Here is a 13,512-nt window from a genome sequence, read left to right on the forward strand (position 1 = left end):
GAAAGAAAAAAGTCTTTATTTTTGCATCCCCAATAATTAAAATAATAGGTATTCGATACATTCGTATACTAAAAGTAAAGAATAAAGAAGATCATAGTCTCATGTAGTGGCTCAAGTAAATCAGGAAAGGACTGTATTACTACTGAGGGTAAGAAGGGGCCAGGAGAGCATCAATAGGAAATCAGTCTATAAAGCTACCTTATTTACTTACACATTTTTCTTTTTTTTTTAATATTTATTTAGTTATTCCCCTTTGTTGTCCTTGTTGTTTTATTGTTGTTATTGATGTTTTCATTGTTGGATAGGACAGAGAGAAATGAGAGGAGGGGAAGACAGAGGGGGAGAGAAAGACAAGACACCTGCAGACCTGCTTTACTACTGCCTATGAAGTGACTCCCCTGCAGGTGGGGAGCTGGGGGCTTGAATGGGATCCTTAGGCTGGTCCTAAGGCTTTGTGCCATGTGCATTAACATTTTTCTTTTTTTTTTAAACCAGGACACTGCTCAGCTCTGGCTTATAGTGGTACACTGAACCTGGCACCTGGGAGCCTTAGGCATAAGAGTCTGTTTGCACAACCATTACGCTATCTCCCCCACCCTTTTAGACTTTTTTTCTACAGAATTGTTTTTTTTATCTCTCCCACTAGAATTGTTCATTTGCATCTAGATAAAGGCCTATCAAAAGTAGCTATTCAATAAAGATTTATTAAATGTTTCTAGAAGACATTCAAATAGAAGTAAGGGTATTTTAAGTTTGAATAGAAGTAGAGTACATCTTTGAATAGTTAGACATATTATCAAAGGAAAGACAAAAGAAATGATGGGGAAGTCATGCTTTAAAGTCTCTCAAGCTCCCTTCAATGGAGGGTGAAGCTAATGGGGAAAAGATGGAGATGGTCATTTCATTGCCAAGAATATGAAAAATGAACAGAAAGAACAACAAAACAACAAGAGCGTAGAAAAATGTGTCTTGACAGATAAATAGCTAAGAAAGTTGTGGTACATATACACACTGGAGTACTATGCAGCTGTTAAAAATGAAGCCATCTCCTTTGTACTATCGTGGTCAGAACTTGAAGGCATCATGTTGAGTACAAGTCAGGAAGAGAAAGACAAATACTGAATGATCTCACTTATAAGTGGAACTTAAAGGACATAAGGTGAAATTTGGACTGGGTGTGGCTTATTGCACCAAAGCAAAAGATTCTGCGGAAGGAGTGAAAGGGACAGGATGAAGAAACATTGAGGTTCTGGTGTTATCTCACTGTTCTCCCATGGAACAGGGTGACACATGAACCCCAAAAGATTGCTCAGAGACATAAGTTATGTGTCTGGTTAAGATCCTGAAGTGTCTCCATCGAATGTGTACCACTAAAGGAGAGGGACAAACAATGGACTGCCTCCATAAGGGCCAGAACCCTTTTTATAGCATATTATATAACACATCAAGAATTCCAGGTTACAGGGAGTTGGGCGGTAGTGCAGTGGGCTATGCACACATGGCATGAAGCACAAAGACCCCAGATTGAGCCCCCGGCTCCCCACCTGCAGGGGAGTCGCTTCACAGGCGGTAAAGCAGGTCTGCAGGTGTTTCTCTTTCTCTCCCCCTCTCTGTCTTCCCCTCTTCTCTCCATTTCTCTCTGTCCTATCTAACAATGATGATATCAATAACAACAAGAATAATAACTAGAACAACAATAAAAAACAACAAGGTCAACAAAAGGGAAAATAAATAAATAAATAAGGATTTCAGGTTACAAAAGAGATGATGCAGGCAGGATGAAGGACAAACAATGGCTTCCAGGAGACAAGAAGCAGTAATTGGCTCAATTATCTAACTCAGCATCTAGGTTGTCCACATACAAATCCAGAGTCAGTTTACCAAGGGGTTTCTGCGATCTGGGTGCTTTTGCCACTGACCCTCATCCGTGTTTGATGAGCTTACAGATAACTTTATAGGAAGTTCAAAGACCTTTTGCTACTATTTTTTAACTGTGAAAGACAAAAGTAATATATACAGATGGTTATGTACACCCCTTTCCCATATTAGGGAGCTACTCTCTTCCCTGATCCAGCTTTCTGGTCCTTTTCCAGTCATGACATCATCTCCCCAGACAATAACTTGGATCCACATGCATATCAAATTTCAGGCTCAGGGGAAAAAAACAAAAACTAGTATAGCCACAGGCCTTTTGGAATATAACTAAAATATGCCTACTAGCTATCTACAAAATGGAGAAGACTCCAACTCTTCATCTGCACTATTCCAGCCTTTAGGCCCATGAATGTTCAACAATTTGTTTGGCTTTGTATGTTAACCCTCTTTTCAGCCACCAGGTTTCAGATGCTAGCATGATGCCGACCAGACTTCCCTGGACAGACAACCCTACCAATGTGTCCTGGAGCTCTGCTTCCCCAGAGCCCTGCCCCACTAGGGAAAGAGAAAGGAAGCTGGGAGTATGGATCGACCTGTCAACGCCTATGTTCAGTGGGGAAGCAATTATAGATGCCAGACCTTCCACCTTCTGCATCCCACAAGGATCTTGGGTCCATACTCCCAAAGGGTTAAAGAATAAGAAAGCTATCAGAGGAGTGGATGGGATATGGAGATCTGGTGGTGGGAATTGTGTGGAGTTGTACCCTTCATATCCTATGGTTTTGTAAAGGTTTCCTTTTTATAAATAAGTAAAAGAAAAATTCAAACAGCTCACAATCTTTTTGTTCTTGTCACCATGGCTTTTCTACTCTGAGCCGACTTTTTTCTCAGGTAGTAAAAGAAAGATAGGTAGACAGAGTTCACAGACTTTGACTAATGTCATAAAATTAGCCAACTTCATGAAACATTTGATACATATCTTTATCAGCTAAAGTTGTAATTTTCAAAGATCATTTCACTTTGATGTAGATCATAAAGAACAAAGGCAGGTGATCAGGGGGATGGAAACTAGTCCTAGTAGAGGGGATGGGTGGTTCAAAGACAATTTCATGATGCCAACCTGACTTGCCTGGATAAATGACCCCGTCAATGTGTCCTGGAGCCCTGCTTTCCCAGAGTTCTGACCCACTAGGGAAAGAGAAAGACAAGGCTGGGAGTATAGATCAATCTGTCAATGCCCATGTTCAATGGAGAAGCAATTACAGAAGCCAGACCTTCCACCTTCTGCACCCCATAATGACCCTGGGTCCATACTCCCAGAGGGTTAAAGAACAGGAAAGCTATCAGGGGAGGGGATGGGATACGGGGCTCTGGTGTTGGGAACTGTACCCCTCTTATCCTATGGTCTTGCCAGCGTTTCCATTTTATAAATAAATAAATGAATTAATTAATTAAAGGCAACTTCTGTTTATATCACATAGCAGACATGTGACATACACTAGCCCTTTACTAAAGTCATCCTGGATCTCTCCTAAAAACTAACACTCCTATTAGACTAACTATAGGGAAAGAAAAAGAAAAACACAGTCCAAAATAGCTATGATAATCCCAAATTCCCTGAAAGATAACATTTAAGTCTCTAACATCATCCTGTTTATACTGTATACTAGCTTTCTGAAATAATGATTAACTAGGGACTAAAGAAGTATAAAGTGCATTGTTATATACTTCATATTGTTGGAGCAGCCTAGAAAAATAAAGGTGAGGAGGAAGGTTATGAAACAAAGTTCTAAGGAAGATTAACAGGTAGGTATAGGTGGACAAAGGCTATAAGATTAAGACCAGATGGTATAGCTCAGGATCCTGACCTCTTCCTTTATGTAAATCTGAATAAAGGAAAAGACAAGAATTTAGAAAGATACATACTTAATTTCACTTGTATGTTTAAGGAAAGTGGAAAAGTATGATCCAGAGGCTTTACAGAGTTTAAGAAGCAGCATTTTCTAAGTAGCACAAGAGGATTGTTAGAGAAGATAGAAAAGTTCTATATCCTAGTTGTGATAGTAGTTACATGGCTATATGCATTTTCTAATATTGTACATTAAAAAGGCAAATTTTACTATATGTAAATTATGCTTCAGTAAACTTAACATTTAAAGAAACAGAAGTTATTCTCAATCAAAATGCTGATTAAGCTTATAAGGGTTATTACAATTAAAAAACAAAAAAAATAATAAGCATTTGTTACCATATGGACTAAGATTTTTGTAAAGCCAAAAAATCTAAATAAACAGAGCTATATAATGAAGCATAGTTTTAATATTTTGTCCCAGTCTTCCACCATTAGTGTTTCCCTTAAGTGGAAATTTCAGATTTAGCATCTCTTAATGTCTTGATCATTATTTCCATTTGTGAAATACTTGTTCATTTAGGATTTCATTTAAACACACACACACACTCTCTCTCTCTCTCTCTCCTGTATTTGTGTTACCACTAATTGGAAGTGATTGGCAATCATTCACTGTACCCAGAGAAATCATTCTAGTTATATCATGTCAGATTCCTAGAAAAACTGCTGCTCAGTAGTCTTACAAAAATTAGATACACAATGTTCTATAATTCACCTTAAAAAAACTGAACATAATCACCCTGCAAATGTATAAATTTCAAAATACCTTATCATTTAAGTAAATACCTTATTGTTTTTATGCCAATAGACAAAAATAAGGAAAGTTCTAATGTTATTAAAACAAAAAAATCTACTGACACTAAATACCATGTTTACATATTTGCACATAATTTCTTTCATTTATTTAATTCTCTGTCTCAAAAAAAAAGTTTTGATACCCTTTTGAAGACTTTAAAACAAAAACAATGACAACCATAAATCAAGCAGGGACTTATATTCCTATCCAAATTTAAAAAGTCTTTCTAAAAGAACATTTTTTCAGATGTTATCACCTGAGGTCACCACCACCAGACAGGTAATAACTGGGTTTAAATTAGGGATTTAAAGAATCTGTCAGCAAAAAGAATCTTCTTGAGCAAGAAAGTAGTTGAAGACTGCAACTTTAGCATGAAAGACAAGATGCAAAATAACATATGTCTATGTCTAAAGTAATGACTTTTTTTCCTCAATTTTTTTTTCTTCATTGGGGGGGGTTAATGGGTTACAGTATAGTTGTTGACACCATGGGTACAATTTTCATCTCCCTGGGATAGGGGTCTGCAAAATACTTGCACCAGAGCAAAGGGCTCTGGGGGAGTTGGGGATGGAGGCATTGGAGTCCTAGTGCTTGATGGTGGGAAAGTAATTATTCCTATAAATTCTCTATACTACCCCAGCACCAGAGTTAAACCAATATCCTAAATTATCTTAACTTATTTTATCTAAAACTTACCGAATCTTCTGGAGGTCTCTGGATTTTTCCCCAATCTACAGAAGGGCCCTTTTCTTGCAAAAATCTATGAAATAGCTTCCGAAATCCATCAAGGTCTTTTTTAGTGTGCTATGAGAACAGAAGACATTGTTTAAGCTGTAAGAATGTCATATTATACATGTAAATAGCTTTTGAGGTCAGGGATGTAACTCAGTAGTAAAGGACATGCTTTGTATGTATAATGCCCTGAGCTCAATCCCTGTCATGCAAAGCTGAATAAATAAAAATCTTTCAATTAAATTTTATACTATTAGAACATAAAATAAAGCAGATACTTTTAAAATATTTATTTATTCCCTTTTGTTGCTCTTGTTGTTTTATTGTTGTAGTTATTGATTGTAGTTATTTTATTGTTGTAGTTATTGATTTTGTCATTGTTGGATGGGACAGACAGAAATGGAGAGAGGAGGAGAAGACAGAGAGGAGGAGAGAAAGACAGACACCTGCAGACCTGCTTCACCACTGGTGAAGTGGCTCCCCTGCAGGTGGGGAGCCAGGGGCTTGAACCAGGATCCTTATGCTGGTCCTTGTGCTTTGCGCCACCTGCGCTAAACCCGCTATGCTACCACCCGACTCCCGCAGATACTTTTTAATTCCACAATTTGAATAAAAATAAAAACTAATAAGGACTACATTGAAAAGAATACAAAAAAAGTAATAGTAACCCTTCTCAATCACCAATAACATGTAAGTCTGAATATGACTTGGTCTATGAGAATTCCAACTACTTCTCTTAAGTAAAAATTAATCTTCCCCCAAAAGAATTAAAAAGAACAAAATATAGCTAGCCTCAAAACATTAAGTACAAATTAAAATTTGAAAATGAAAACAGTAAAAAATTATCTATTGGTTCATTAGTTTTAAAAAATCAAACATCTGCCTATCATGGAAAATCTATTATACAGGTCAAAATACAATTCTATTAGAATTGGCTCTTTGGAAAAGGCAAGCACAGTATAAAGTCCCTAAGCAAAAGACATCAAAACAAAGAATAAGGTATGATTTTGTTCTGATTTTTTAATACATTAGCAACATTATAGAATAAAAGAAAAGGCAATGGTTTATAATTAATAGATGTCAAAAAAAAAAAAAACCTTAACTGTTCAGGGGACAGACTAGGTGGTGGCACACTCTGTTGAGTGCGAATGTTAGCACACCAGGACTTAGGTTCAAACCACCAGTCCCCACCTGCATGGAGGAAACATCAAGAGCAGTAAAGCAGGACCACAGGTATCTTTCTCTTTCTCTCTCTATTTCCCCTTCACTCAAAGCTTCTCTCTGCCCTTATCAAATAAAGAAGAAAAGAAAAAAATGGTGGTGGGGAATGGTAGATTCATAGTTGCAGACACTGAGCCCATGGTAGCAATAATAATTTTTTTTAAATCCTTAATTGTTAAGCAATCCCAATTTATGTTATCATTATATATTGTGCTTATTTCAGCTAGATAACCAGCATCAGCAACAGATATTCAGCATTTAGATGGAAGAAAATAAGTACAACAACAAGAAAATCATATTTACCTCCAACTCATGTGATGGTGCTGTATTGAGTATTTTTTCTAGTTCTTTCTTTACAGATAATTCTAGCTCTTGTCGAATGACTTCTTGGAACTGGGAAGCACCATCTTGAGACATTGCTTTGCTAAGATCTTAAAACAAAATATAAGACCACCAACTGAAAAACCAGTCATTCAAACAGCTGATAAGTTACAACAGATTTATTCTAGTGTTTCAACAAATGAATAGAGCCTGGTTGGTCCTATAGTCCTATCAACCTTTCACATAATTTCAGCAGAGTCTACTAATTAGGACTATACAATCATATCACTCAAATTGGACTATTTAGTACATCTCTATTTTTTAATCATGTACCATAAATCTTGATTAAGCACTTTGAGGAAGCGAGTCAAAATGAAATAAAAATACTAATTTTCATTTGTGCATATACTTCCATTCCTGCATTAGCAATTATATCAAGAAAGATGAGGCAACTGAAATAATGCTTTGTGAAACATGCCCTTAAGGAAGTGCTACCTCATGAAAAGATTCAGCAATTGAAGCAGAAGATTCTTCTTTTCCTCCTTCAGACTAGATAAAAAAGGTATGGAATCCTCTCCACTTTGGAAGGGGAATCAGTCTAGTTAATATTCCTTACTACAATTCTAAGATATCTCTAGTTCCCTAGTATCAAACTTTCCATGATACAGAGAGAAAGGCACAAGGCAGCCTCCTAATTTCTAGTTCCTAATTTCAGCAAAGACTTTTCTTATCTGTGCTTATCTGTGTCAGACAAGACTGTCAGGGTTTTTGGCATAGCTAGGTACCTCTGTGACAGATGGTATCTTATTCAAGGTGACAGAAATCCTTGTCCAATGAAAATAAGCAAAATTAAAAAAATACAGAAAAAAGAAAACATCCCAGGTCAAAGTACATTGGGGAAAAATGCCAACACAGCTTGTTTTATATACTAAATAATAACTATCCAGTCTACTACTTACAAAATAAGGGACAGATTCATCCTCCTTCCTCTTTTATTCTTAGTACCTAACTCAATCTTACCTTATACATGTATTTTTGAAGCTTGTATTTAAACATCTTATTTGATATCTTATTAATTATACAAAATGTTTGTTAATTCAACATAACCAGATTTCAATATGCCTATAAAAAAACCATTCCTGGGGCTGGGTGGTGGCACACCTGGTTGAGCTCACATGTTACAGTGTGCAAGGACACAGGTTCAAACCCCCCCCCCCCCCCCCGTCCCCAACTGCAGGGGGAAAGCTTCACAAGTGGTGAAGCAGGACTGTAGGTGTCTCTCTGTATCCCTATCTTCCCCTTCCTCTCAATTTCTGGCTGTCTCTATCCTAAAAATAAAGATTAAAAAAAAATTTTTTTAATTCCCACTCCCACACACTGTAAATTCTGGACAGCGTATGACATTTATATAGGCAGAACTAAAGTCAATATAATATTCTACTTTCTTCATTTATTGGAGGTTTAAACATAATACTTTAAAAATACTTTTTAGTGAAGACATTTGTAAAACCTCCGTAGGCAGTTGTTTTTTACTTAGTGTAAACAACACTTCTTCCAAATACCTAAAACTGTTCTTAAAATTTAAATTTTATCTTGGAATATTTAACAAAATTCTTAGAAATTATTTTTACATACTTTTCATATTAAAATTCAAGAGAAAAAAATCCAAGAAAATTCAGTTGAGCTCACACAATCTAATCTTAAAATAACCATTTTCACTTACATTCTTTTTAGAGATACAAACCCCAACATAACCAAGTTTATAAACTTTAGTAAAACTACCAAAGTGACCCAAATTCTGGTTCACAAATATTCTTTGTGAAATGAGACACTACTGTATGTCCCATTAAATAATCTGAATGCATTTCCATAAATAGTAATTTTATTATAAGTTGTACAACACACACATATAATTCATTTATATAACTTAATATTTTAAATATAAATTTTATTACTGATTAAACAGTGGTTTAGAAGATTCTAAGATTACAGAAGCATACTTCCACACTATATCCACCACCAAAGTTTGCATAACTGCTGTAATTAAGAATTCCTGTAGAAAGTGTTTACCTGGAATGTGACTGAAAATTTTTAAATAATCTCTAAAATCTTACCCAACTAATTCCTAGTCTCTGTAACTTCACAAAAATGAAAGATCTGACCTTATCTGGAATATGATGGCAGAGGAGAACCTACTGGGGGCTTAGTAGTTATTTGGAAAACTGGGAAATGTTATGCATGTACAAACTATTGTATTTTACTGTTGACTGTAAACCATTAATCCGCCAATAAGAACATTTAAAAAAAATGTTTAAAAAAATTTCCGACCTTAGCTTTTATTTTTTTTATGACCTTAGCTTTTATTAGAGTTCAGTTTAATACTCATGCTTTATTAATGAATAAACTAAAGATCAGAAGGAAAAAAAAAAAGAACTCCTATAGCATTTAGTTTAAACTAAAATTAATGTCACCCACATGTGCTTATCCCCTGGCATATTTAAGTGTTATTTAAAATTTGTCACAGATTGTCACCAACCCAACGAACCTATCACTTGGAATGCCTCTGCCCAAATTTCTATGCCAGTCCACATTAATGTCCAGGAAATAATTTGAAAGAAAACTCTAAATACATAAAACCTCAATTAAAAGACATATGAATTGATTCTCTGTGTCACAGATAGATTAAAGCAAGTCAAGAAGTAACTATATAATAATTTTAAAACTATGTAATAAGTTTTTTTCTCAGATTTACATATACAGTCTTGCTGCCAGCATTCACACTCATATTCTAAATAACAAGCACTGGAAAATTTAACTTACTTATGTTTTGGGAAAATGCCAAAGTGAAATTAAACTCAATGTAACTGCAAAGTTTAAAAATAACTACAGTAGTTGTCAGATATGTCTAAATAAGAACAGGCCAAAAAAAGGGAAAGAAAGAGATTCTGGGGAGTAAGCCTGCCAAGGTACATTATTTAAGATCAAACACACACAAAATTCCTGTCAGTATCATCTCTACCAAGCCAAACTAAGAAAAGTTGGGTGAAAGATCACACTGCTACTACAGGTGGTCACTGTCATTTGCAGTGGGTCCAACTTCAGATTCAAGAAAACACAGACACAGCTTCAAACTCAAACTGTAACACACCTAAACTTTATTCCTTCACTTATTTGAGAAAGCATCAAATACAAATGAACAATAATTTGTACTTCTTCTATTCACCTTTAAAAATATGAACAGCTATACAACAAACATTTCAAATCTGTCATCTCTCACCTCATCTCCAACTATGACATTCAGTCATAGCATCTAAAGTAAGGAAGGGTTTTTAAAGAATAATGAATACTCAAGAATAAAGAATACGAATGTGTACTTAATAAATAAGAGCCTCTACTTTAAGCACCTGCTACAAACAAGGAGGCACAGAGCTAGAAATAACTTTCCTTTACAGTATCCTCCCTATCCATTCTGATTGTTTTTTAAAGAAGGGTCTAACATTTCTTGTAGGACATACCGACTTATAAACTCTCCTTGACTTAACATTCTCAGGTTACACTTCTGGCAATAACAGCTGTGTTTCAAAGGGAAGGTCAATTAAAGAATCCCCTAAATAATACAAGATTTCTAAACCCCTAAATTGTTTTGTCCTCACTTCCTAGCAATAAAGAATTGACCTTTCTTTTTATTTATTTATTTATTTATTTTATTTATTTATTCCCTTTTGTTGCCCTTGTTTTATTGTTGTAGCTATTATTGTTGTTGTTGGATAGGACAGAGAGAAATGGAGAGAGGAGGGGAAGACAGAGAGGGGGAGAGAAAGACACCTGCAGACCTGCTTCACCGCTTGTGAAGGGACCTGCCTGCAGGTGGGGAGCCGGGGGCTCGAACCGGGATTCTGACACCGGTCCTTCGGCTTAGCACCACCTGCACTTAACCCACTGCGCTACAGCCCGACTCCCAGAATTGACCTTTTTTTTTTTTTTTCTTTTTCCTCCTCCAGGGTTATTGCTGGGCTCGGTGCCTGCACCATGAATCCACCGCTCCTGGAGGCCATTTTTTCCCCCTTTTGTTGCCCTTGTTGTAGCTTCATTGTGGTTATTATTATTGCCCTTGTTGATGCAATTCGTTGTTGGATAGGACAGAGAGAAATGGAGAGAGGAGGGGAAGACAGAGAAGGGGAGAGAAAGAGAGACACCTGCAGACAAGCTTCACCGCCTGTGAAGCGACTCCCCTGCAGGTGGGGAGCCGGGGGCTCGAACCGGGATCCTTACGCCGATCCCTGCGCTTTGCGCCACATGCGCTTAACCCACTGTGCCACCGCCCGACGCCCAGAATTGACCTTTCTATATACAGACATATAGACATAGAATGTATTAAGTACCAAATATTTAATTATCTCAGTCACAAATCAAAACATTTTTAGAGATGAGAGGGAACATTTAATCTCCTTTTGTCATTTTACACATGAGAAAACTGAGGTTGAATAGTTAAATCACTTATGCAAGGTCACAAAGCAAGCTAATACTATAGCCCATAAGCAAAGCGTATTTGTTCTGAGCCACATCCTGTCACAGTGAGGTGGGAACAGCCTGCTCATTTTCCCTTCCTGATTTGGTTCTCTTTAATTCCTGACACAAAATCTCTAAGTAGCATTCTCCTTCAAAAGTATTTCTATAAGAACATCTTCACTTGACCTACGGAATGTAAGGAAACTCACTATAACATAATATTGGACTTACTAGAATTGTTTTGGTTGACTTATATTTTAAAATTTTGGCTAGAAATAATAGATTTTTTAAATAGGTTTTTTCCCCAACCTCAATTTCATAATTCTTCCTTGTTCACCAGAACTAAAATTTCAACATCATGGACTGTCCACTATTCAAATGGAGAAAAAAAAAAAAAGGAGGGAGTCGGGCGGTAGCACAGCGAGTTAAGTGCACATGGCGCAAAGCTCAAGCACTGGCATAAAGATACCAGTTCGAGCCCATGGCTCCCCACCTGTAGAGGAGTCGCTTCACAAGTGGTGAAGCAGGTCTGCAGGTGTCTATCTTACTTTCCCCCTCTCTGTCTTCCTCTCCTCTCTCCACTTCTCTCTGTCCTATCCAACAATGACATCAATAACAACAACAATAATAACTGCAACAATAAAAAACAAGGGCAATGAAAGGGAAAATAAATAAATATAAAAAATTTAAAAAGAGAAGGAGAGGGGAAGAAAAAGAAACAAGAGACAGAGAAGTAATAAAATCAATAGGTGAGAAATACTGAATCTAATATGTAAATGTTTTCATCTTAAGTATTTCATTTCATTCAACTTTGGCAACTAAGAAATGTCCACGACATACCCTTCCCTGACACAAACAAAACAGCTTCACATTTTAAAGTGAAAAGCTAACTTCACAATAAACAGGCTATGTAAAGGTTGCAAAGTGAACACCAAGAGGAGTAAAATAGGGAGCCCACCCCTATTGCCCCCAGGTTAACTCCTATCACTTATTAGATCTTCACAGTCAACTTTCCTTGAACTCACACAGAGAGTATACATAATCAGAGAATAGAGACTTGGTTGAACTCACACAATCTTAAACCAGAAAAAGATTCATAACCAAAAATAAATAAATAACACCCTCCTCCAAGAATGTAGTATATCTAGAAATAACCATGAATAAACTTAAGGACAAATAATGACTTATGAGCAATTAAAGCTCACTAGCCTTGGGTCTGTAGTGAGGAGGATATGCATTCCTAATAAGCAAATGCTGCCAGTATTACTTTTAGAGTAGCTCTGATATAGATTATAAGCCATTTGTCTTACTATATTTGTAGCCCTCATGTTCCTCATTCTTCCTTCCTGATCTGCCCCAAGGACATGTGCTTCATAATTGGCACCAGGCCCAGAATGGCCTAAAGCATTCCCAGTTATTAGTTAAAGCATGGAATTTAATATGATTCTGGTCAGTGAGCCACAGGGGTATAGTTTGCCAAACTTTGAAGAAAGGCATTCCTCGCTGAAAAAAAGAGACTCATGAGAAGAAATAGTACCTTTTCCACACTTGGACATAATAAATATGTCCGCCTCTTTCTTCTGCTACTTAGTGACCTTGAAGGAAGTTAACCAAAGAATGAGACAGTTATGCTTAAGAGAATATAGCAGAGAGAAGGGAACACTGATGCAATCTTTATACTGAATTAGCCAACCTATTTCAAGATTCATATGACATGCAGGTCCTTCATTTTTTAAGTCAGCTGAGTTGTGCTTTTCTGCTCCATGAAATTTAAAGCATTCTCACTATTATAAACCATCTCAAATGTCATTCAATATTATTAGAGAAGTGAGCAAAATAGATATTAATGGCCCAGTGTAAATTCTAAAGATATGAGATTTATCTTGTTTTCCAGGACACCTCCCTCATATTTCAGCCCCCAATGGCTCAACGTTGTGATGTAATTAATTAGCTTCTGCCATTTTGGGAGTGACATTCTTACTATTCTAGAGGGTATTTTCTGAACATCCCAAGGAGCCCTTCTCTATCCCAACTCTTTCATGTAGAAATTTTAATCCTTCCTGATGCTTCACTATGTCAAACAATCACCAAATTTTAATTCTTCAATGTCTGTGCACAATACTTTAAGTACACACCTTAAATTGCTATC

General features: G+C 36.5%; 1 protein-coding gene across 3 annotated transcripts in view; it reads right to left on the minus strand.

Annotated features, from left to right (window-relative positions):
- UGP2 (UDP-glucose pyrophosphorylase 2) overlaps nt 1-13,512 on the minus strand; it is a 53,210-nt gene that overhangs the window by 25,088 nt on the left and 14,610 nt on the right. For 2 of the 3 annotated variants that reach the window (XM_016195428.2, XM_016195427.2), the window contains exons 2-3: nt 6,837-6,964; nt 5,277-5,384 (exon numbers count right to left, since the gene is read on the minus strand). In XM_016195428.2, the coding sequence (XP_016050914.1) occupies nt 5,277-5,384; nt 6,837-6,950 (222 nt within the window). In that variant the 5' untranslated portion in view covers nt 6,951-6,964. Of the gene's footprint in view, nt 1-5,276; nt 5,385-6,836; nt 6,965-12,900; nt 12,935-13,512 lie in introns of those variants that run through there. The other variant, XM_060187198.1, reaches the window with a different exon arrangement.

The sequence above is a fragment of the Erinaceus europaeus genome, chromosome 3 (genome assembly GCF_950295315.1).
Source record: "Erinaceus europaeus chromosome 3, mEriEur2.1, whole genome shotgun sequence".
In the NCBI taxonomy this organism is placed as follows: Eukaryota; Metazoa; Chordata; class Mammalia; order Eulipotyphla; family Erinaceidae; genus Erinaceus; species Erinaceus europaeus.